We start from the raw sequence: 25,908 nt of genomic DNA, 5'->3' as shown, positions 1-25,908 counted from the left end.
CAGGATGAGTCTCGCTCTGCCCTGCGTTCTCCTCTGTGAGTATGAAACTAATACTAATAAATATTATCAATACTAGCTCTGTTATATCATTATTATTATTATTACTACTACTATTATTATTTTATTTTATTTTATTTTATTTTTGTATTATTATTTCTTTATCTCTAATATTAGTAGTAGTTGTAATATTTTAATATTCAAATATAGAAATGTATCTATGTTCCCCGGGTACTATGTTCCCTAAACCAACCCTAACACTAACCTCTTTGGTAAGTGGGGAACATAGGGAACGTAGAACTCAGGGAACATAATGACCATCTTATACATCAACATTTTGTTACAGTATGCTGCTGAGTTTGAATACAGTGAAAACCATGTTAATGGAATCAATGTTGTAGTTGGTTTGAGATCTTCACCAGTGTTTTCACCTTGCTGTTAAATGTATCATTTCAACAATAATGATGTAAAGCATGTAGGCCTTTTTGATGTTGCTGTATGTGAATGTCTATTCCTGTTTAATATTGTGTTCTGTATCTCGGCTACATTGAAAATGACTCAAATGAGTGCCTTCATGCCCCTCAACTGTCCTACACTGAGCTGAAAGTATGAACGCCTACAGTATTATCCATTGTTGATTTTTACAGAAAATGATTTAGTTTTAGTCATAGTCTTTGGACTAAAAAATCATTTCGTTTTAGTCACCTGAAATGTTGTAGTGTTAGTCTAGTTTTAGTCGACTAAATATCACAAGATTTTAGTCAACTAAATCTACTGTTGATTTAGTCGACTAAAATGTATTTTGGCAGTCCTTGATGGCGTCGTAAATTCGTAATGGCTACTTTTAGACTGCATGCTGAAAATAGCCGATCTACAAGCTCACAACTTGTCTCAGCGCCGTAAAGCGTCTCGGCTATTTTAAGCATGCAATCAAGCGTGAAATGTCTTCTACTTCTACTGGATCTCTTCCCCAGAATCTCCACTATACGAAATTGTCTTTGTCTTTGAAATTGTCTTAATTTGAGTCATCGTAGCTTCGTTTTTATTTAGTTTTCCTTAGTGGAAAAAAGGTAGTTGACGAACATTTTTCGTCATAGTTTTAGTCGACGAACAGCCAAGGGGCTGTGTGAGACTAGCCAGTGTGAGTATGTTGGCTTTCCGTATGGAAGAGAAGACCTGCAGGTTTGAGTCCCGGGCGTTACATAGAAACATTCTCTAGTATTGGCTCCGGTAGTATAACACCAGGGATCTGCAGCTGCGCTCAAAGGAGTACACTTTTTCTTTGATGATTGTTGTTCTTGAAAATGCAAATATTTATGTTATGTTGATATTGTCTCATCAATATTTTTCAGTGCTGGGTATCATCTCCTGTGGACACAGTCAAGGTGAAGATTAATATTTCTTTATTTTTTTATTCACCCATAATTTCAGTCATTAAACATATTTATCAGTTTATCAGTTTATTAGTATGTGTATTAAAGGCAGTGGTGTAAAGTAACTGTATTTCAAATATATATCATATATATATATATATATATATATATCTACATCTCAAAAGCAAATATTGTACTCAATTATGTGAAAATGTTAGTCAGCCTATAGTTATACTTATACTGTGTGTGTGTGTGTGTGTGTGTGTGTGTGTGTGTGTGTGTGTGTGTGTGTGTGTGTGTACAGTATATATATATATATTGGCCATTTGAAAATAAAAAAACAATTTTCATACTTTTGCTCAAGTAGATTTTGAATACAGGATTTTTACGTGTAACAAAGTAGTATTCTACTTTACTTAACTAAAACATGTGAGTACTTCTTCCATCACTGATTAAAGGAGCACTACTTCCACCCATTTTCAACCTCATCTTTGTAAAATGTAGTGTTTCTCAACAGGGGTGGCTGTATGAGTCACAAGTGAATATCTCTTTAATTGTTTTGTTTCCTACATTTTGTTTTGAATTGTTATCATTTCAAAACAACTTTTCTCATGAATTAAAAACAAATTCAATGATGTTTCAAAAGAATTTCATGAATAATGATAACAAAAAAACATAAATTAGAAAACAAATGTTAAAGAGGTAGGGAAAATAGCTGATCTACAAGCTCACAACGCGTTGCATTCTGTACAAGCTTATGAAACTATATAATATTTATAAACAGTATTGTACTGTAACTGCTCATGAAAATATGTCATATTGCATGGATTGTGTCACTATACGTATATGGGAGGAAACTGATTACAAAAAGATTATGAAGTATGATGTCAATTTCACCACTTCCGTATAAATTTCAACACATTAAATGTGTTATCCAGCAGATTATATCAGGTACACAAAACAAATGGGGCTAAAAGTGTTTTTTGGTTAAGCATATAGACTGTTGGTGCTATGCAGTAGCAGTGGTTCCCAAACTTTTTTGCTCAAGACCCAAAAGAGAAAATAGACGTTTGCCCGGGACCCAAACGGGAAAATGGCAGATCTACAAGCTCACAAAGTAACGCCATAAGTGAGCTTGTAGATTTGCTATTGTCAGTACTTCTTAAATGTTTTTATTCTTTTATTTATAGAAATGTGTGTGTATTATTTTTTTTAATGTAGGAAACAAAAATGGAGATATTTACTCACAACCCGGAAACAGTGCTATATAGCACCTGTTTTTGCGACCACAGGTCGCATTTACTATGAAAGCGTGCATTTCCCATCAGTTAGTTAGTTAGTTAGTTAGTTAGTTATAGTTAGTCCATTATATGGTCATGCCTAGTGACATCACGTGACATCATCAGGGATGGAGATCCCATATATGGGAATGCCCATATGGAGATCCCTGATGTCATCAATTTTGGGCAGCAACTCTACATCTGACCTCAAACCCTTAGATCTCCATATATGGAGCTGACCTGTTCTGACATTCCATATGTTGATACTTCCCCATCCATCCTTTCTCTTCAATGTCTCCCTTTTGACTGATACCTGTCCATTTAAACTCTAGACGGGCCTGCCCCAAAGTTATTAGTGCAGCCACGGCCAGCAGCAGGTGAGACTGGAGTTCCCAACAGGCCCGAAAATTAAGTTCCAGTCCTACCTGGGCCCTCATCAAACCCTGTACAGTGTACACTCAAGACACTGCCCCCGCTGTCACCTTTAGATCTCCATATGGAGCTTACGTGTTCTGACATTCCATATGTTGATCTGACCTCATCAAACCCTGTACACTCAAGACATGCTCCATGGGGGCACGGTGGCACAGTTGGTAGTGCTGTCGCCTCACAGCTAGAAGGTCCTGGGTTCAATTCCCGCTTGGGAAGCTGTGGGTGCTGGTGGTGTGGAGAGAGAGAGAGAGAGAGAGAGAGAGAGAGAGAGAGAGAGAGAGAGAGAGAGAGATCAGCTATTCAAAATATATCCAATCAAATAGAGCGCAGAAGTCCCGCTAGAGGGCAGCATCGCCCTGGGTCACAGCGTTATGTTTTGTGTTGGATTTAGGGGAAATTTAGATTCTTAAATCAGCTGGGAGATTGTAGGCTACTCATCAGGATATGAAGCATCAACTAACGGTAGAAATGTAATTTATCCACACAAAAAAACAGTTACACAGCTATCAAATGTAACTCAATATCATACACGACAGTCACAAACCTGACAAAATCACCAAAGTGGTCAGTTTATTTTTGGAACGCAGTTCTTATACGACGTAAAAGATTTCCCTAGATAGGCTAATCTCTGTTTTTGCTGTTTCAGACAGACAGACTGTGATTGATATCCGATCTCCCATTATTTGCAGGGTCATACTCATATCTGCCGATACCGACACTGACAGATTCCGATATTATACAGAGACCACAATGGAAACAAGCCTAGGCCCTAGTGGTTAATTTGGCCCAAAGCCTGTTAAACTGTTTAAGTGCCAGGGACATTAAGATGAGCTGAATCTAATTATGCACTGATTGCCAGGGGTTGAGTTAAAAAAAACAAAAACACAAAACTGGTGTCCACCAGGTGGCGCTGAAAGAGTTTTTAATAAAGTATTCAATCAATACACTCTTTTCCAAGTGTCTGTTTTCACAACTGAATGACTACTGAATGAGACGAGTAGGCCTACTCAAATTAAATGTAGATTTTTATACCGATTCAATAATCAGTATTATTTTGAGACCATTCCGATATGGCATTTTATGGCCGATATGGCCAATTCAGATGCCACCGATTAATCTAGCCGCAATTTGCAACTCTAGATTTTTTTTATAATGGGATGAATCTAGAGTTGCAATACCCTCCATTGACTCCCCACTCATCATTTTGCGTTTGCGATCTGCTTGTCTTAAACGACGTTAAACTCACCAACATTGCAGCTGTAGTCCAAGCTTGAATTATTCTCTTTCAATCTGCAAAGCTTGTTTTTCATAAAAATCCCCCGTAGACATGTTATGAGCTACTTTCTGTCAAGAAGAAGAAATGGAGTTTGGAAGCGCTCGTTTTTATTAAGGGGTCGCGCTGCTGCCTCCTGCATTATGTGCAAATGCGAAACAGATGCATGCAGGGACGTTCAGTGACTTACGACGAGCGCTTCCAAACTCCAGCACTTAGAAAAAGAATCACTTGCACAGAATTTCTTGACAGAAAGTAGCTCATAACATGTCTACAGGGGATTTTTATGAAAAACAAGCTTTGCAGATTGAAAGAGAATAATTCAAGCTTGGACTACAGCTGGAATGTTGGTGAGTTTAACGTCGTTTAAGACAAGCAGATCGCAAACGCAAAATGATGAGTGGGGAGTCAATGGAGGGTATTGCAACTCTAGATTCATCCCATTATAAAAAATTCTAGAGTTGCAAATTGCGGCTACGATTAATCGTACATCCCATACTTGAAATCTATTGTATTGTATGCTTATTGATTGTGGTCAGTAACATGAGACATGACGTGCTGAGGATTGGGTGTGTAACACAGACAGAAGCTGACTAGATAGATAAGTCTGTGTATTTTAACAGATTAAACTGTCAAAGAGAGAAGCCGTCTGGAACTGCATTATTCCACACCACAGATCAAACGTTACACATCTATCACTACAGGCAAAAAAATACCTTAAAAAAGGTAGTAAATGACTATGCCACCTTGATTTATCAAGAAAATGAATGCATATTAAGTAAATCGGGTTCCCCACACAGACACAAGTTCGATACAAGGGCTTGAGACAAGTTCCCCCAAACACAGGGAGATGTTTTATTAAACTTATGTCAGTCCTTTCAACTATGTCACAATATATTCAGTGTTGGGGAGGAAACTATACAATAAAAAAACACAACAGAAGAATTAATGGCTCAAACAATAAAAATCAAACAATAAAACTCAGGCTAAACAAAACAGCAGTGGTGAAATAACCAAGGAATGGAGGACAACATTGTTTAGTCACTTTACACAAAGATACACCATTAATTGACAATAAATAGATTGATTTAGGCTATACCTTGGAGTAGCTGTGTTCTCTCACACCATCTCCCTCTCGGTACAGCTCGTCGCTTCTGGACTCAAGACACATGCCCTTAGCCTGGATAGGAACAAAATGATTAAAATACTACTCAAATAAAATGATAACAATATCTGTGCACCATGTTACTCACTCAGTCAGGGAAAAGCTAAAAACACAAAACCAATAAGACACAGGTCAGAAGACCCACAGCCAGGCCAGCAATCAGCAGCCATGTTTGCAGGCATTGTATGGTGGCCACTGAGGCTCAACTCTGCCTGGCTACATCTAGTTAAATGATAAACAATGACAAATGTGCTTTCCAAACAGGTCGACCCAAGGCTGTTCTGAATGTGTCTACTACATGGTTGAGTCCTGGAGATCCAGTGACTCTGAGCTGTGAAGTTAAAGAATCGCCTGCAGACTGGAGGTTTTACTGGTACAGAGCTGTTCTTGGGCCAGAAGGCTACATCAACGTCACAGAGCTTTTACCTGGTAGCCTCAATGGGACCGTAGAAGGTTCCTACGTCATCTATGGTCCTACAGGCACAGCTGTCTATGTGTGTAGAGCTGGGAGAGGAGACCCAGTTTATTACACTGACTTCAGTGACAATAAGTTTGTGTTTTCTGGTGGTGAGTATGACTCATAATTCATCATTCTTCTGGATTGTTTTCTATTTGTAAATAAAAAATCACACCCGTGTGAACTGAGTGGTGTAATATAGCCTGTCTGACGTAATGAAATCATGTCTGACGTAATGAAATCACACCCGGGTGAACAGGGTGAACATAGCAACCATGCTCATTTTTTCTGCACAGACTAGCAAAGCCACCCGGGTGAACAGGGTGAACATAGCAACCATGCTCATTTTTTCTGCACAAAAAAGCCAGTTGTAGGAGTGGTTTACACCACTCAAAAAAGACTTGAGTATTATCATTTTTGTATACTCATCATGACCTTAACCCCATTATATCTCAAAGGCAAATGTTGTACTTTTTAGACTCCACTACATTTCAAATATATCAATATTGCCACTTAGATGTTTTATTTATATATTTTAATACCGGTATTTAAACCTCAATGCATTGACGTTAAAATGAAAATGTACTTTTTAATATGTACTTTTTAATTGATAAGTATTTTAGTAATTTAGGACGGGAACCACTTTGGGGGGTTTTACCCTTCAAGACGGGAACCCATTTGGGGTTCTTGTTGCTCTGCAGTATACAGCAACATTACAACATTTTTATAATATGTTTTCTTCAAAAAAGAGTAGGGTATCAGTGTATATGGGTATCTTCACATTTCTAAAGTTACAATTTAATGACTTACAACTATGTCAGTACTCATATCTGTACTGAGTACAAATTCGGAAAACATGCAGTTGAATAACATTTGTCCAGGAGAATCTATGCTCTGACTCAAGTACTTAGTCCGCCACTGCCACTGTCATTTTAACAGTGCTCTTTGTTTGACCTCTGACCCCATGTTGTGTTTTAGATCGTCATTCTTCAGCTTCTCTCACAGTGAGTCCAGACAGAAGTCAACACTTCATCAATGAGTCTTTCTCACTGATCTGTAAGGGAAACTCTACTGTTTGGACAGTGATGTATTTCACTGAGTACGGAGTCTGGGGCATAACTTGTTCATATACCACGTCAATGACCACATGCAAGGTCAGCAGCACCTATAAGATCAGCAGTGTGTTCTGGTGTCAGTCTGCATTTGGACTGAGAGAGTACAGCAATGCTGTCAACATCACAGTAGACAGTGAGTCCAGTTCATTCACTACATAAAAATACTGCAGCATTCTATCAACTCATTAAAAACCACACTGTTTAAAGGTATTGCAAGTGATTTTCTTTGGTTAAAATAAGTGTTAAATAGCTCTATATTCTGATAGTACTCATTGCATTATTCCACACCACAGATCAAACGTTACACATCTATCACTACAGGCAAAAAAATACCTTAAAAAAGGTAGTAAATGACTATGCCACCTTGATTTATCAAGAAAATGAATGCATATTAAGTAAATCGGGTTCCCCACACAGACACAAGTTCGATACAAGGGCTTGAGACAAGTTCCCCCAAACACAGGGAGATGTTTTATTAAACTTATGTCAGTCCTTTCAACTATGTCACAATATATTCAGTGTTGGGGAGGAAACTATACAATAAAAAAACACAACAGAAGAATTAATGGCTCAAACAATAAAAATCAAACAATAAAACTCAGGCTAAACAAAACAGCAGTGGTGAAATAACCAAGGAATGGAGGACAACATTGTTTAGTCACTTTACACAAAGATACACCATTAATTGACAATAAATAGATTGATTTAGGCTATACCTTGGAGTAGCTGTGTTCTCTCACACCATCTCCCTCTCGGTACAGCTCGTCGCTTCTGGACTCAAGACACATGCCCTTAGCCTGGATAGGAACAAAATGATTAAAATACTACTCAAATAAAATGATAACAATATCTGTGCACCATGTTACTCACTCAGTCAGGGAAAAGCTAAAAACACAAAACCAATAAGACACAGGTCAGAAGACCCACAGCCAGGCCAGCAATCAGCAGCCATGTTTGCAGGCATTGTATGGTGGCCACTGAGGCTCAACTCTGCCTGGCTACATCTAGTTAAATGATAAACAATGACAAATGTGCTTTCCAAACAGGTCGACCCAAGGCTGTTCTGAATGTGTCTACTACATGGTTGAGTCCTGGAGATCCAGTGACTCTGAGCTGTGAAGTTAAAGAATCGCCTGCAGACTGGAGGTTTTACTGGTACAGAGCTGTTCTTGGGCCAGAAGGCTACATCAACGTCACAGAGCTTTTACCTGGTAGCCTCAATGGGACCGTAGAAGGTTCCTACGTCATCTATGGTCCTACAGGCACAGCTGTCTATGTGTGTAGAGCTGGGAGAGGAGACCCAGTTTATTACACTGACTTCAGTGACAATAAGTTTGTGTTTTCTGGTGGTGAGTATGACTCATAATTCATCATTCTTCTGGATTGTTTTCTATTTGTAAATAAAAAATCACACCCGTGTGAACTGAGTGGTGTAATATAGCCTGTCTGACGTAATGAAATCATGTCTGACGTAATGAAATCACACCCGGGTGAACAGGGTGAACATAGCAACCATGCTCATTTTTTCTGCACAGACTAGCAAAGCCACCCGGGTGAACAGGGTGAACATAGCAACCATGCTCATTTTTTCTGCACAAAAAAGCCAGTTGTAGGAGTGGTTTACACCACTCAAAAAAGACTTGAGTATTATCATTTTTGTATACTCATCATGACCTTAACCCCATTATATCTCAAAGGCAAATGTTGTACTTTTTAGACTCCACTACATTTCAAATATATCAATATTGCCACTTAGATGTTTTATTTATATATTTTAATACCGGTATTTAAACCTCAATGCATTGACGTTAAAATGAAAATGTACTTTTTAATATGTACTTTTTAATTGATAAGTATTTTAGTAATTTAGGACGGGAACCACTTTGGGGGGTTTTACCCTTCAAGACGGGAACCCATTTGGGGTTCTTGTTGCTCTGCAGTATACAGCAACATTACAACATTTTTATAATATGTTTTCTTCAAAAAAGAGTAGGGTATCAGTGTATATGGGTATCTTCACATTTCTAAAGTTACAATTTAATGACTTACAACTATGTCAGTACTCATATCTGTACTGAGTACAAATTCGGAAAACATGCAGTTGAATAACATTTGTCCAGGAGAATCTATGCTCTGACTCAAGTACTTAGTCCGCCACTGCCACTGTCATTTTAACAGTGCTCTTTGTTTGACCTCTGACCCCATGTTGTGTTTTAGATCGTCATTCTTCAGCTTCTCTCACAGTGAGTCCAGACAGAAGTCAACACTTCATCAATGAGTCTTTCTCACTGATCTGTAAGGGAAACTCTACTGTTTGGACAGTGATGTATTTCACTGAGTACGGAGTCTGGGGCATAACTTGTTCATATACCACGTCAATGACCACATGCAAGGTCAGCAGCACCTATAAGATCAGCAGTGTGTTCTGGTGTCAGTCTGCATTTGGACTGAGAGAGTACAGCAATGCTGTCAACATCACAGTAGACAGTGAGTCCAGTTCATTCACTACATAAAAATACTGCAGCATTCTATCAACTCATTAAAAACCACACTGTTTAAAGGTATTGCAAGTGATTTTCTTTGGTTAAAATAAGTGTTAAATAGCTCTATATTCTGATAGTACTCATTGCTATAGCAAAGTCCTATATTTGTCACATACATTTCTGTTTGTTCTCCGCATTTGACCCATATCTTGGAGCGGAGAGCCGTAGCCATGCTCTGGAATCATTTGTAGTTGATCTAACCCCCCAATCCAACCCTTGATGCTGAGTGCCAAGCAGGGAGGCATTGGGTCCCATTTTTACAGTCTTTGGTATGACCCAACCGGAGATTGATCCCCGACCTCTCAGTTTCAGGGCGAACGCTCTTAACCACTAGGCCACTGAGCTGTAAAGTGTTTGTTCAGGAGTTGCCGTGTCGCTCCAGCTCTTTAGTAAACAGAAAATGTGTCCAATCAAGATAGAGAAAGTGATGACACAAATAAACAACAAATTTGGAACTGGAACACTATATAAAAATGAAACTGTAAATGGGTACTCTCACCTGATTTGCTGACAATTTGCAACCCACCTGAAAATATGTTTTCTGTATATTGAAGAGAGGGAGTGACTGAAGAAACATTCTAGATCAATGATTACTATCAGAAAAATTGTGCTTCTAAAAAAGGTTTTTGTTTAACAAAAATATATAATTTACTCTACCTTTTAAATGAGTTCATGCTGTGAATGCTAACATGTGGACTGCTTTACAGCTAGTTCTGTCATCCTGGTGAGTCCTGTTCAACCTGTGACTGAGGGACGTTCTGTCACTCTTCAGTGCAAACACAGAACAGTCTCGTCACTGTCCAACGTGGACTTTTATAGAAATGAAGAACTGGTCCAAACTAAAACCAACGGACAGATGATCATTCCTGCTGTATCTACATGTGACGAGGGATTCTACAAGTGTGTATATTATGGAGAAGAATCAGCACAGAGCTGGATGGCAGTAACATGTTAGTATACTACTGACAACTTTTTTCATATATTTACACAATATGCAAATTGTACGCAACACATTTACTTATTATTTTCTTTGTCGTAATTATATCTTACACATAGTGTAGGAATGTTGTCATACACTTGTTGACACAATTGTTACTCTAAAGGAGGAAGGGTTAAAACTAAAGCATATAACCATAAATGTTTTTCACTGAATTACTTCAATAATGTACTTTTAAACTTTGTTTGTAAACTATTACACAGTCGGCCAGTGGTCTCCCAAGCTCATGTAGTTGAATCACCTCAGGCATACACAACAGCCTGTCATGGATGTTAAAACTTAAAACAAGTTGTTCTAATACTAATCTATTTAAAAATCTATAGATCCTGAATCTCCTCCTACTGTGGAAAATGGTTCTCCACTTGCAGTGTTTCTGATTTCAGGATTTCTGGTTGTGATTCTGCTGTCAATCGTGCTGCTCCTGCTGTGTAGACACAAATCTCAAGGTGAGTAGCTAAGTACTAATACATTAGTGATATTTGGTTAAAATAGTGTTGATTTGTGTAACGATTTCGTTAACTTTCTAACAATAAACTTTTTGTTTTAATCAAAAAATAATAATCATTTACACCCCATTTAAAACCGAACAGCAACAATATTACAATAATATACTAATTATTATAGTAATGGTGCAAAGCTTTATGGTACAACTTTTTTTTCTTTTATTTACAGATCAACGTTTAGACAGGTAAGTGCTACTACATATTAGTCATCACCATGACAGCAGTTTACATCTTAATTGTTTATACATGTGACATGTCTGATCAATATTTTTGTCTTTTCACTTCAGACCGATTCAGTCTAAGGGAACCAATGAGGGCTCAGCTGCAGACCAAAGAACCAATCCAGGCTCAGTTTCAGACCAGAAGACCAATCCGAGTGGGGCCCCTGGTGATGTGTACTGTCCACTGCAGCACGGTTAGTCTTTGAACCAAACACAAAGTTCTGACAAAAAATGAAAACTGAAACTTGAGTTTAATAAATCATCTAATAAATATAATGTAACCACTTAAACCCCATATGGTTTACCATAGTCCCTCTGGGTTCTATACTGTACTAGTGACTTTTCTGTTTTCTGTTATTGTGAGGAGGGCATTCACAGAAAATAACCGATCGAAAATAGTCAATGTGCTTTTTTCTGCTAAAGCCTTCCCCGCAATAAGGAAGCTGGGGTTTAAGGGGTTAATAAATGTAAATGTAAAAGAAATCTCCTTAGTTGCTGACAACTGGTTCTAATTTTAACATAAATTAATGTCTAAGTTCAAATAAAAAAGAACTATTGAGACTTTAGACATTTAATGTCCTTTTTCGAAGTTCAGTTGTGTTCGCTTTTCCTCATTAGCAGAATAATCTACTAAATCCAAATATTATTGAATTAGCAAAAAACAAGCACCATAATTAATGCTCATTTTGTTTACCTTTAGGTGACAGAAGTGTCTATGAAGCAATCAAACACCCTTATGAAAATTATGAAAATGGTACCGTATATACATTTTTTTCAAACATCCAAACAAATGATTTTAATCTAGTTTAATTTGGTGTCATGGTGGAATAATTTTTAGGAGATTCATTTGCAGGTTCTAATTAAATGGATTTGTAAGAAATGTTTTAGCAACCCCTGCTGAGCACAGTAACATTTCAGTGGGTTGAGTTGAATCTCTGTTCATAGGACAGTTTTTGAGCGGTGCACACCGTCTCCAATGAATAGCTTTGTGTGTCCCTTTGTCTGTATGTGAGTTTGGAGTAGTACCTTTGACCCCTGGGGTCAGGAAGGGTCATTACAATCCTCAGGAACAGCTGTGCTTGACTCCGGATTGGGACGGACACACACACACACACACACACACACACACACACACACACACACACACACACACACACACACACACACACACACACACACACACACACACACACACAGTTGCACCACTCAGTTTTTCAGACGGGGCAGTGATGTAAATAGGTTTTCAATGTAATGAGTCCCGGGATGCAGGGATGGTCTTTTAGATCAGTCCCAGGGACAATTTATGACGTTAGGAGTCATATTTTGCCATTTTTTACAAATTGCAGCATTTAACTCCCATTTCATTTTATATGGTTATAATGTGGTTATATTCATGTAGAAAACAGAAGAAGACATGATTATTATAACTAAAGTTAGCAAAATAAACTAGAATAAAAAACAGTAGTACAGTAGTGCATCCCGTGGATGCAGAGGTCGTTTTATTGCGTTTTGGGATGCAAAATGCACCATATATTAATCTCTGAACTTGTTTATTGTGTGACAGTGACATCACCTCGTTTACTTGCTTTAAAGCACAAGGACACTTTGGTAGAGGTCGGGGGTATACGTTGTTTACTATTATACCTTCTCCTGATGTAACTATAGTACAAATAGTCAGATACAATGTATTTCTCAGTTGCAAAATGTTTAATTCATAGTCCAAAAATATTATATACCATTGTATGATGAAACAGTCCTCAAAAACCACTCTTGTGGCATATAAATGAACACAAACAAAGCTTATTCTGACAATGATATATAATATCTGTCACGGTGTGTGTCAGGTGAGGACCCAGAAGCAGAACACGGCAGGCAGGCAGGCAGATCAAGTCCAGTATTTATTAACGACTAACAGGACATACAAAGGCAGGGACACAACATAACAAGAACTATAATCTGGCAAGGGAACACTGAACACTGGGATAGGTTTAAATACACAAGACTAACTAGACACAGGTGCAACAAAACTACAATCAACACATCATTGGCTGAGACTAAACAGGACACAGGGGAAATACAATTGCAGTTACAGACTGGTGAGACAAGGCAGGCAACAACAAATAGAGCAGACAGGAAACACTAGGAACATAACTACACAATAAAGGTACACAGTTCATGTCAATATCACAAAACCCAGTAAGGTTTGTTTGTTAAATTTGTTTTAAAGAAATATGAAGTCCTGTTGAGTTTACTATTTGAAGATTCGGATCCACAGATCCAGTCCGGGTTTTTTACATCCTTCTTCCACAGAAAATTCCTAAATTAACAAGTTGATATTGTTATTCAAAACAAACAGTTTGGCACATATTGTCAGAATACGCTTTGTTTGTGTTCAGACAAGAACCGTTCGACCAACTGACTACAAATGTGTCGCAGGCAACCCGAGGGAGCTTATTTGTCCAATTTAAATCGTTATGCTAGTTAATTCCTAACTCATTCATATTGGACTATTGTTTCATCATCATGACAAGTTAGCTAAACCACTAAACCAAACAAACCTCTACTAGTGTTAACTGTTGTTTTAACATGAAGAAAAATAAACTGACAAATAACTTCTACCGTGCCTGTATGTTTTTATTTGATTCAAATATTTATATCTAATTGTTTTTAATTTACAGAACCATTGTATATCACGTAAGTATACATCGATCTCTGTCTATTCATTAACATGACAGCAGTATATTATATCTTGTTCATGTCCTTTTCGATAAATATTTATTGTATTTCAATTACAGGCCCATTGAGTATGATGGCACCAATCAGGGCTCAGCTGCAGAGCAGAGGACCAATCAAAGTGGGGGTACTGATCATGTGTACTGCCCACTGCAGCAAGGTCAGTCTTTAAACCAATCATGTTGGTTAAGGACGCTTCTGACAACTGGTTCTAATTTTAATATAAATTATTGTGATTAAATAAATAGAAAGCATTATTGAAATAACAATAAGCACCACATTAATACGTTTAATATTTACATTTAGGCAACACAGGTGTCAATGAAGCAATCAAACGCCCTAATGAAAATGATGAAAATGGTACCGTATATCCTTTTTTTCAAACATCCAAACAAATGATTTTAATCTAGTTTAATTTGATGTCATGGTTGAATAATTCATGTTAGGAGAGTCATTTATTTGCAGGTTCTAATTAAATGGATTTGTAGAAATGTTTTAGCAACCCCTGCTGAGCACAGTAACATTTCAGTGGGTTGAGTTGAATCTCTGTTCATAGGACAGTTTTTGAGCGGTGCACACCGTCTCCAATGAATAGCTTTGTGTGTCCCTTTGTCTGTATGTGAGTTTGGAGTAGGACCTTTGACCCCTGCATGCAGGGGTCAAAGGAAGAGTCAGGAAGAGTCATTACAACCCTCAGGAACAGCTGTGCTTGACTCCAGATTGGGACACACACACACACAGCAGGGGCACACTTGAACTTCCATGCGCGGACAGAAGAAGCTGTGTTTTACGCCATTTCCGAGTTTTTAGACAGCTGGTGGATGGAAATGAAGCTCCACCTACGCGGCAGAATGCCACTGGGACAAGCTTTTCCGGGAATCTGGCCGACGCCAGGGTCGGATTTAGCCAGCCCCACTCAGGTGGGCAGACAGAATTGTAAGGGGGGCGACTCCGCCGGCGCAGGTGGGGTGTCAAACCCACATTGGGTGGGCAGGACGCACGTTTGGGTGGGCTATGCCCACCCCTGCCCCCCCCTAGAACCGGCCCTGCCGACGCGGCAACCTGCCGTTCGACCAACTGACTACAAATGTGTCGCAGGCAACCCGAGGGAGCTTATTTGTCCAATTTAAATCGTTATGCTAGTTAATTCCTAAATCATTAATATTGGACTATTGTTTCATCATCATGACAAGTTAGCTAAACCACTAAACCAAACAAACCTCTACTAGTGTTAACTGTTGTTTTAACATGAAGAAAAATAAACTGACAAATAACTTCTACCGTGCCTGTATGTTTTTATTTGATTCAAATATTTATATCTAATTGTTTTTAATTTACAGAACCATTGTATATCACGTAAGTATACATCGATCTCTGTCTATTCATTAACATGACAGCAGTATATTATATCTTGTTCATGTCCTTTACCATAAATATTTATTGTATTTCAATTACAGGCCCATTGAGTATGATGGCACCAATCAGGGCTCAGCTGCAGAGCAGAGGACCAATCAAAGTGGGGGTACTGATCATGTGTACTGCCCACTGCAGCGAGGTCAGTCTTTAAACCAATCATGTTGGTTAAGGACGCTTCTGACAACTGGTTCTAATTTTAATATAAATTATTGTGATTAAATAAATAGAAAGCATTATTGAAATAACAATAAGCACCACATTAATACGTTTAATATTTACATTTAGGCAACACAGGTGTCAATGAAGCAATCAAACGCCCTAATGAAAATGATGAAAATGGTACCGTATATCCTTTTTTTCAAACATCCAAACAAATGATTTTAATCTAGTTTAATTTGATGTCATGGTTGAATAATTCATGTTAGGAGAGTCATTTATTTGCAGGTTCTAATTAAATGGATTTGTAGAAATGTTTTAGCAACCCCTGCTGAGCACAGTAACATTTCAGTGGGTTGAGTTGAATCTCTGTTCATAGGACAGTTTTTGAGCGGTGCACACCGTCTCCAATGAATAGCTTTGTGTGTCCCTTTGTCCGTATGTGAGTTTGGAGTAGGACCTTTGACCCCTGCATGCAGGGGTCAAAGGAAGAGTCAGGAAGAGTCATTACAACCCTCAGGAACAGCTGTGCTTGACTCCAGATTGGGACACACACACACACACAGCAGGTGCACACTTGAACTTCCATGCGCGGACAGAAGAAGCTGTGTTTTACGCCATTTCCGAGTTTTTAGACAGCTGGTGGATGGAAATGAAGCTCCACCTACGCGGCAGAATGCCACTGGGACAAGCTTTTCCGGGAATCTGGCCGACGCCAGGGCCGGATTCAGCCAGCCCCACTCAGGTGGGCAGACAGAATTGTAAGGGGGGCGACTCCGCCGGCGCAGGTGGGGTGTCAAACCCACATTGGGTGGGCAGGACGCACGTTTGGGTGGGCTATGCCCACCCCTGCCCCCCCCTAGAACCGGCCCTGCCGACGCGGCAACCTGCCGTTCGACCAACTGACTACAAATTTGTCGCAGGCAACCCGAGGGAGCTTATTTGTCTAATTTAAATCGTTATGCTAGTTAATTCCTAACTCATTAATATTGGACTATTGTTTCATCATCATGACAAGTTAGCTAAACCACTAAACCAAACAAACCTCTACTAGTGTTAACTGTTGTTTTAACATGAAGAAAAATAAACTGACAAATAACTTCTACCGTGCCTGTATGTTTTTATTTGATTCAAATATTTATATCTAATTGTTTTTAATTTACAGAACCATTGTATATCACGTAAGTATACATCGATCTCTGTCTATTCATCAACATGACAGCAGTATATTATATCTTGTTCATGTCCTTTACGATAAATATTTATTGTATTTCAATTACAGGCCCATTGAGTATGATGGCACCAATCAGGGCTCAGCTGCAGAGCAGAGGACCAATCAAAGTGGGGGTACTGATCATGTGTACTGCCCACTGCAGCAAGGTCAGTCTTTAAACCAATCATGTTGGTTAAGGACGCTTCTGACAACTGGTTCTAATTTTAATATAAATGATTGTGATTAAATAAATAGAAAGCATTATTGAAATAACAATAAGCACCACATTAATACGTTTAATATTTACATTTAGGCAACACAGGTGTCAATGAAGCAATCAAACGCCCTAATGAAAATGATGAAAATGGTACCGTATATCCTTTTTTTCAAACATCCAAACAAATTATTTTAATCTAGTTTCATTTGATGTCATGGTTGAATAATTCATGTTAGGAGAGTCATTTATTTGCAGGTTCTAATTAAATGGATTTGTAGAAATGTTTTAGCAACCCCTGCTGAGCACAGTAACATTTCAGTGGGTTGAGTTGAATCTCTGTTCATAGGACAGTTTTTGAGCGGTGCAGACCGTCTCCAATGAATAGCTTTGTGTGTCCCTTTGTCCGTATGTGAGTTTGGAGTAGGACCTTTGACCCCTGCATGCAGGGGTCAAAGGAAGAGTCAGGAAGAGTCATTACAACCCTCAGGAACAGCTGTGCTTGACTCCAGATTGGGACACACACACACACAGCAGGGGCACACTTGAACTTCCATGCGCGGACAGAAGAAGCTGTGTTTTACGCCATTTCCGAGTTTTTAGACAGCTGGTGGATGGAAATGAAGCTCCACCTACGCGGCAGAATGCCACTGGGGCAAGCTTTTCCGGGAATCTGGCCGACGCGGCAATCTGCCGCGTGGGTGGAGCTTCATTTCCATCCACCAGCTGTCTAAAAACTCGGAAATGACGCAAAACACAGCTTCTTCTGTCCGCGCATGGAATCTAAAGTGTGCTCAGACCCCCCCCCCCCCCCCCCCCCCCCCCCCCACACACACACACACACACACATAGTTTCACCGCTCGGTGTTTTGTTTATTGTGTGACAGTGACATCACCTCGTTTACTTGCTTTAAAGCACAAGGACACTTTGGTAGAGGTTGGGGGTACGTTGTTTACTATTATACCTTCTCCTGATATAACTATAGTGCAAATAGTCAGATACAATGTATTGCTCAGTTGCAACATTTTTAATGAATAATCCAAAAATAGAATTACATAGACTTCCAATGTATGATGAAACAGTCCTCAAAAACCACTCTTGTGGCACATAAATGAACACAAACAAAGCTGATTCTGACAATGATATAGAATATCACAACCCAGTAAGGTTTGTTTGTTGAGTTTACTATTTGAAGATCCGGATCCACAGTTTTCTTACATCCTTCTTCCACAGAAAATTCCTTGTTATTCAAAACAAACGGTTTGGTACATATTGTCAGAATGCGCTTTGTTTGTGTTCAGTTATGTGCGATTTTTTGTACGTACATGCGTCTGTAATCCACGTATCTCCAGAACCGTTCGACCAACTGACCAGTGACTACAAATTTGTCGCAGGCGACCCGAGGGACCGCAGTGCTTATTTGTCTAATTTAAATCGTTCCCAAGTATGCTAGTTAATTCCTAATTCACTAATATTGGACTATTGTTTCATCATCATGACAAGTTAGCTAAACCACTAAACCAAACAAACCTCTACTATTAGTGTCCTGTTATTTTAACACGAAGAAAAATAAACTTGTACTGGCCTGTATGTTTTTATTTGATTCAAATATTTATATCTAATTGTTATTCATTTACAGAACCATATTATATCACGTAAGTATACATGGATCTCTGTCTATTCATCAACATGACAGCAGTATATTACATCTTGTTCATGTCCTTTACGATAAATATTTATTGTATTTCAATTACAGGCCCATTGAGTATGATGGCACCAATCAGGGCTCAACTGCAGAGCAGAGGACCAATCAAAGTGGGGGTACTGATCATGTGTACTGCCCACTGCAGCAAGGTCAGTCTTTAAACCAATCAATCACGTTGGTAACTGGTTCTAATTTTAATATAAATTATTGTGATTAACTAAATAGAAACCATTATTGAAATAACAATAAGCACCACATTAATATGTTTAATATTTACCTTTAGGCAACACAGGTGTCTATGAAGCAATCAAACGCCCTAATGAAAATGATGAAAATGGTACCGTATATACTTTTTTTCAAAGATCCAAACAAATGCAAGTTCTAATTAAATGGATTTGTAAGAAATGTTTTAGCAACCCCTGCTGAGCACAGTAACTTTTCAGTGGGTTGAGTTGAATCTCTGTTCATAGGACAGTTTTTGAGCGGTGCACACCGTCTCCAATGAATAGCTTTGTGTGTCCCTTTGTCCGTATGTGAGTTTGGAGTAGGACCTTTGACCCCTGCACTGCATGCAGGGGTCAGGAAGAGTCATTACAACCCTCAGGAACAGCTGTGCTTGACTCCAGATTGGGACACACACACAGCCTGGGCACACTTGAACTTCCATGCGCGGACAGAAGAAGCTATGTTTTGCGTCATTTCCGAGTTTTTAGACAGCTGGTGGATGGAAATGAAGCTCCACCCACGCGGCAGAATGCCACTTGGGCAAGCTTTTCCGGGAATCTGGCTGACGCGGCAACCTGCCGCGTGGGTGGAGCTTAATTTCCATCCACCAGCTGTCTAAAAACTCGGAAATGACGCAAAACATAGCTTCTTCTGTCCGTGCATGGAATCTAAAGTGTGCTCAGACACACACACACACACACACACACACACACACACACACATAGTTGCACCGCTCCGTTTTTTGTTTATTGTGTGACAGTGACATCACCTCGTTTACTTGCTTTAAAGCACAAGGACACTTTGGTAGAGGTTGGGGGTACGTTGTTTACTATTATACCTTCTCCTGATGTAACTATAGTACAAATAGTCAGATACAATGTATTGCTCAGTTGCAACATTTTTAATTAATAATCCAAAAATAGAATTACATAGACTTCCAATGTATGATGAAACAGTCCTCAAAAACCACTCTTGTGGCACATAAATGAACACAAACAAAGCTGATTCTGACAATGATATAGAATATCACAACCCAGTAAGGTTTGTTTGTTGAGTTTACTATTTGAAGATCCGGATCCACAGATCCAGTCCGGGTTTTCTTACATCCTTCTTCCACAGAAAATTCCTTGTTATTCAAAACAAACGGTTTGGTACATATTGTCAGAATGCGCTTTGTTTGTGTTCAGTTATGTGCGATTTTTTGTACGTACATGCGTCTGTAATCCACGTATCTCCAGAACCGTTCGACCAACTGACCAGTGACTACAAATTTGTCGCAGGCGACCCGAGGGACCGCAGTGCTTATTTGTCTAATTGAAATCGTTCCCAAGTATGCTAGTTAATTCCTAACTCACTAATATTGGACTATTGTTTCATCATCATGACAAGTTAGCTAAACCACTAAACCAAACAAACCTCTACTATTAGTGTCCTGTTGTTTTAACACGAAGAAAAATAAACTTGTACTGGCCTGTATGTTTTTATTTGATTCAAATATTTATATCTAATTGTTATTAATTTACAGAACCATATTATATCACGTAAGTATACATAGATCTCTGTCTATTCATCAACATGACAGCAGTATATTACATCTTGTTCATGTCCTTTACGATAAATATTTATTGTATTTCAATTACAGGCCCATTGAGTATGATGGCACCAATCAGGGCTCAGCTGCAGAGCAGATGACCAATCAAAGTGGGGGTACTGATCATGTGTACTGCCCACTGCAGCAAGGTCAGTCTTTAAACCAATCAATCACGTTGGTGAAGTACACTTCTGACAACTGGTTCTAATTTTAATATAAATTATTGTGATTAACTAAATAGAAAGCATTATTGAAATAACAATAAGCACCACATTAATAAGTTTAATATTTACCTTTAGGCAACACAGGTGTCTATGAAGTAATCAACCCCCCTGATGATGATGGTACAGTATACTTTTTAAATGAAACATTACTGCGCATGCGAACGGGGGATGACTGGACATTTTTTTTATTTAAGCCTGATTGTTTGATGCCTATACGTTACAATGTTACGTGCCTATGTTACGTTTATCAACTGTATCTTGGTTCTGATACCTTTACTTTTTGAAATAAATACTGCGAAAGGGGTTGAATCCACTACTTGTTGACGGGCTCGACCCAGCTAGACTCCCATTTCTACCAGTGCAGGGATAGCTTTCCTCGGAACCTCATCTCGGAGCTAAAGCGTAGCAGTGTAGAGCTAGAGGTTCCAAACGGAGCTAGGAATATATCAAACTATACTTGTCAGACTAAAACTTACTATATTTCTCTCTTCCCTATCCTTATCCTATATGTTCAGCAGTGCTTAGTAATTTAATCTTCAGTAACAGTGTAACAGATATCAATAAAGCTACAGCATCCATTCAACAAAACAACAGATATGGTGAAAATTCTTTAATTCGGTCGGAATTTAAATTGTCTTTTTTCCAGAAGCATTTTTTTTTATCTGAAACTATTTATGCTTATAACCAGCGTCATTTCAGAAATAAAAATTGGGAGTGACAAAAATAAGTTGCCCCGTTTTGATATAGCTAAAATAGTGGATCTACAAGCTCAAAGTGCGTTGTAGATCGCTATTGTGAGGACTTTTCCTGATTTCTGGATCAAAGTATATCCCTTTACCCGAACTACATGCTTTTACCCATTCTGGGCGGGAACCCCTTTTGGTGTTTTAAGCATTATTTTATACTTTAGCTATTGAAAAATAGCAGATCTACAAGCTTATAGCACGGCACCAAGCGCCACGCTACGATCTGCAGATCTAGATCTGCTATTTTGGAAAAATCGTGAAAATGTGGCGCAAATCTTTAAATATATTCTTTCAGAGCAAACATTTTTTACTTCGGGGGGGGGGGGGGGGGGGGGGGGGGGGGGTTATAGTGCATTTAGTGCATTTGCAAGGATTAAAATGCACCTACGTATTGCGGCACAACTGCCTGCCATATGAGGTATAGGCCTATCCACCCGATGCCAAGAATGAACGATAACCCACCTTTTGAATAACATTATTAATAAGAAAAGGAGTTGAAGACCATCCTGAGCACATTTACTTTAAACTGTCCAGTTTTCCACTTTATCGCATATACCCCCTGATGTACCTCTGCATACCTGAATTTGAGGTTAAATATGAATTATTACCATTTACCATCCCCTGAAACCCCAAATGACACCCATGTTTACAACGAGGAAAGGGATAGGTCACGCCCTGCGGCCCTAATGACTTTTTTTCTATCGATTACTCACCCCATAGAGACTTGAATTCATGGATATTTTTTTCCCTTTTGACGCATTCAGTGGTTCCGTATGGAGACACACATTGTCTCCTTTGTGTCTCATATAGGGAACCACTGCTATCATCAAATTATTGGCCTAGGAATGTGAAAAAAACTACAAAAATATCCATGAATTCAAGTGAGTAATCCATATTTTGGGGGGGTGAACTAGCGTAATCAAACTATGTAAAATAGAAACTTTTCAACCAGTATTCTTATGTCATATACTGTTTGTACAAATTACAACACTGATTCCACAATCAATTATATTTTGAGTGCTTGTTGAGAGAATTACAACTGAACAGATTTATTTGTGATGTGTTGAGTTGGAATGAAAATGGAACTTAATGTGTGAATACACTTCCACACTTACAGAAATACACTACATTTTATATATTGCATGATTAATAACACAGCAGGCTATCCTGTTTTAAATTATTTACTGTAACTCTGTTTGATTTCTTTAGATGTAGCCGTGGAGGAATACCCAACACCACACGGGCCCTAAAAACAAGGCTCCCAACATGGTTGGGCCACTGCTTGGCCTTACTCCTACAACTCACCTTACCCCTCCTCATTTTGATAGGTTGGGGTGGCTCTCAGGGTAGAGTACAGCAACTTGCAACGGTCACAAGACACTCTATACACCACAAAGACACCCGTGTACCTGTCAAACCTACTTCCAAAATGTCAACGCTGTCCACAATCACAACACCAAAGGGAGGTTCACTAATCACGTTCAACCCAGATTTGGCTCAAACAAAGGGTGACATTTGTTCTCCCCCTATGCCACAAAAATGAGGAATGCCCTACCAGCAGTCGTAAAGGAATGAATCCCTACTGTTGTTCAAAACAGCTCACAAAGAGCACTTACATGTCTCTGCAATTCGAAACTGGCCCGGTAAAAAAGCAAAGCCTTTTGATTAATATTGAGTGATTGAATACTGTATTAGTCAGAGATGTCTTGGTACAGTAAGATGTTCAGTGGTGGATTGAAGCAAGGCCTTTAAGTGATGCAGTGTAGGCCTTTTGGGCACCAACCACAGGGGGGCACCATGTTGCATGTTTTATTTTTCTATTTTTATTATTATTTGTTTTTACTTGTTAGTTGCACTTTGTCAATGGTGTGTGTGTGTGTGTGTGTGTGTGTGTGTGTGTGTGTGTGTGTGTGTGTGTGTGTGTGTGTGTGTGTGTGTGTGTGTGTGTGTGTGTGTGTGTGTGTGTGTGTGTGTGTGTGTGTGTGTGTGTGTGCATGCGTGCTTGTAATGCATTTATGACCGTTATTTTTTACCAGATGTCCAGGGGAAAACTGTATAATTATGGATATTGTGAGACCGTTTAAAATCCTAGTGCTCTGCTTAGAGCGGCTCTATCTAACCTCTGCTTTCTGACCATGTTGATCTTGACAGCACCTTTTGATTTAGTTTTAGCCATAGTCCTTTGAATAAAATCTTTGTCATCTGCCAAAAGTGCATGCCTACATGCACTTACTTTCTCTGAGCATAGGACATATAGGCCTACTGTATGTGTACTAAATGTATGTGAATTTCGGCGTGCTGCATTAAAATGTATTTGATAAAAACATGTTATGATATGTATGCATGCCATGATGTTGGATAAAGGATTGTTGGTGCCCGGGTCCAAGCACCGGGCACCATGGAAAAAGTACCTGCTCTAGCTGTTAATCTAAATTAATGCACATTTCAGATGTGTGACTAAAAATGTATTAATAGAAAATTAAAGCTAATTTTCATTCATTCATTCATTCCATTCATTCATTCATTCATTCGATTCATTCATTCGTTGGCTCGTTTAAAGAAGAAGCACAGCCAGTAAGGACAAGCAATAATTGCACAGCAAAATCCTTAGTGATAATTGAACCATTACTAGAAGGGTCCATTTGGTTCCATTTCTACCGAGCGTATAGTTGTGATTATAGTGACAGGTGTGTACCCAGGGTGGGTCATCTGTCATTCCAGCAGAGTGTACGGCAGGTATGGCAGCCATCTTGAGCGTGTGTGCGTGCATGAACAAAAATCAGAAACAAAAGTCCATTCCATAAGAAAAACATTACCTCATTATCTTATTTTCTAGGCAAAGAAGCATTTTGGAGCTATAGTTTTACAGTTAGTAATTAGAATCAGGTTGTGGTCAGTGGTCAGGATTTGTCATTTAGGCATTAGGTTTAGGGTTACTTTCAAGTGCATGGAGGTATTGTAAAGGTGATCGTCACAGTACGGTATGTGGCACCTACCCCGGTAACAATGACAGAGATTAACACTGCTTTCCATTCTTGTCATGTTTGGAATGACTCACTTTACTACTACTACATCCCAGACACACCTTAACCAGGCCGGCCCCACCTCTGTGGAGAATGCAGTCTATGGACATGACAAAAGGTGTGAAGGCATTCTCTTTTCACGTCTGCCCTCCCATCCCCTAATTAGACTTATATATACAGTACAGTAATATAGAAACGAGTCGCCATGCTTAATCATTCGGGTCGTGGCCCCGAGCTGTTGTTGCAAACGTCTCTGTTTTAACCTTTTCCTTTCCATTGTGATGTTGTGTGAAGGGTTGAACCTTGCAGAAACTCCCATAACCCAAAACCTTCCAGAACCATTGGAGTTCTCTGATATTTATGTTTTGTTTTTGTTTAATTTCACTTTTCAAATATGAATGAATGAATGAATGAATGAAGCAAAGTTCTTTGTTTACCCAGGGTAAGTGGACTAAGCTCGAGATGCTTGTTTACAGCCACGCCCTGCTCATAGAACATTTCATGGTTGGGGTTCAATGCCTTGCTCAAGGGCACTTCAGCGGTGGTAATTTTAATGTGCCGGTCCGGGGATTCGAACTGGCGACCTTCCGGTATCAAGACCGCTCCGCAAACCGTTCGGCCACCGCTGCCTTAATCAATGAATCAATGAATACCGGTACATAAATAAATGTAATTTTCCAAAAGTATCTGATCAACAAGCTGCTGAGCAGTGCCCAAATTACCCTCATCTGAACCAGATTTGATTTGTATGGAAACAAATCAAATAGCCGTTAGGTACGTTTCCACGGCACACGGTTCTCTAAGTTCTTTAGTGGAAATGAGCACCAAAGTATATCCTGCATTACATATATGATTGAGCCAACATACAGTATAAGTGTATACAGGGTATACACACATACAGTAGTGTATACAGGGTATACCTGCTCATTTTTTAAGTATCAATTTAACGACTTTAGGACCTTTTTAATATGAAATCGACCTGAAATGTTTGGGAACCTTTGATCTACTGTATACAGTGTTTCCCAAAAAGAGGGCCGGGGACACATTTTGTGGGGTTTAAATATCCCTTTATGTTTTACATTTTCCTACAATTTGTTTTTAATTATTTATATTTCAAAATATTTTACAAAAATGTTCCCCAAGAACATTTTCATGCATTACAACACGCTTGTAGGCCAGCTAGTTTTCACCAGCTTGCGTCTCCAGGTGAAATGTATCTTTTGGTTTGTCGCCACAGCAGAGCCAACATAAATGGCGTGCTACTGCTACTCACTGTGTGTTTATATAAGTGGGAGCTGATTTACA

At 39.0% G+C, this 25,908-nt stretch overlaps 1 protein-coding gene across 5 annotated transcripts; it reads left to right on the top strand.

Annotated features, from left to right (window-relative positions):
- LOC306936156 (uncharacterized protein) lies at positions 1-24,079 on the top strand. 5 transcript variants are annotated; one of them, XM_079519630.1, is made up of 27 exons: positions 1-35; positions 1,350-1,382; positions 5,785-6,087; positions 6,956-7,225; positions 8,139-8,441; positions 9,310-9,579; positions 10,343-10,585; positions 11,001-11,078; positions 11,305-11,320; positions 11,423-11,550; positions 12,057-12,110; positions 14,035-14,050; positions 14,152-14,249; positions 14,396-14,449; positions 15,430-15,445; positions 15,547-15,644; positions 15,791-15,844; positions 16,827-16,842; positions 16,944-17,041; positions 17,188-17,241; positions 18,729-18,744; positions 18,846-18,943; positions 19,078-19,131; positions 20,545-20,560; positions 20,662-20,759; positions 20,910-20,954; positions 22,790-24,079. In XM_079519630.1, exons 1-27 carry the CDS (start codon positions 5-7, stop codon positions 22,828-22,830), a joined length of 2,601 nt encoding a protein of 866 aa, XP_079375756.1. In that variant the 5' UTR covers positions 1-4; the 3' UTR covers positions 22,831-24,079. The 5 variants fall into 5 exon arrangements, with proteins under 5 accessions (XP_079375756.1, XP_079375755.1, XP_079375754.1 ...); XM_079519629.1 differs by having other exon boundaries at positions 10,956-11,078; positions 17,197-17,241; XM_079519628.1 differs by having other exon boundaries at positions 10,956-11,078.
- The last annotated feature ends 1,829 nt before the right edge of the window (positions 24,080-25,908 follow it).

The sequence above is a fragment of the Electrona antarctica genome, assembly GCF_951216825.1.
Source record: "Electrona antarctica genome assembly, chromosome: 14".
Lineage (NCBI taxonomy): Eukaryota > Metazoa > Chordata > Actinopteri > Myctophiformes > Myctophidae > Electrona > Electrona antarctica.
This window is presented reverse-complemented; position numbering and strand designations above follow the sequence as displayed.

Coding starts and splice junctions, on each gene's coding strand:
- LOC306936156 (XM_079519628.1), top strand. CDS start 5: ATGAGTCTCGCTCTGCCCTGCGTTCTCCTCT. Junction 36..1,349: donor TCTGCCCTGCGTTCTCCTCT/GTGAGTATGAAA, acceptor AATATTTTTCAG/TGCTGGGTATCATCTCCTGT. Junction 8,442..9,309: donor TAAGTTTGTGTTTTCTGGTG/GTGAGTATGACT, acceptor GTTGTGTTTTAG/ATCGTCATTCTTCAGCTTCT.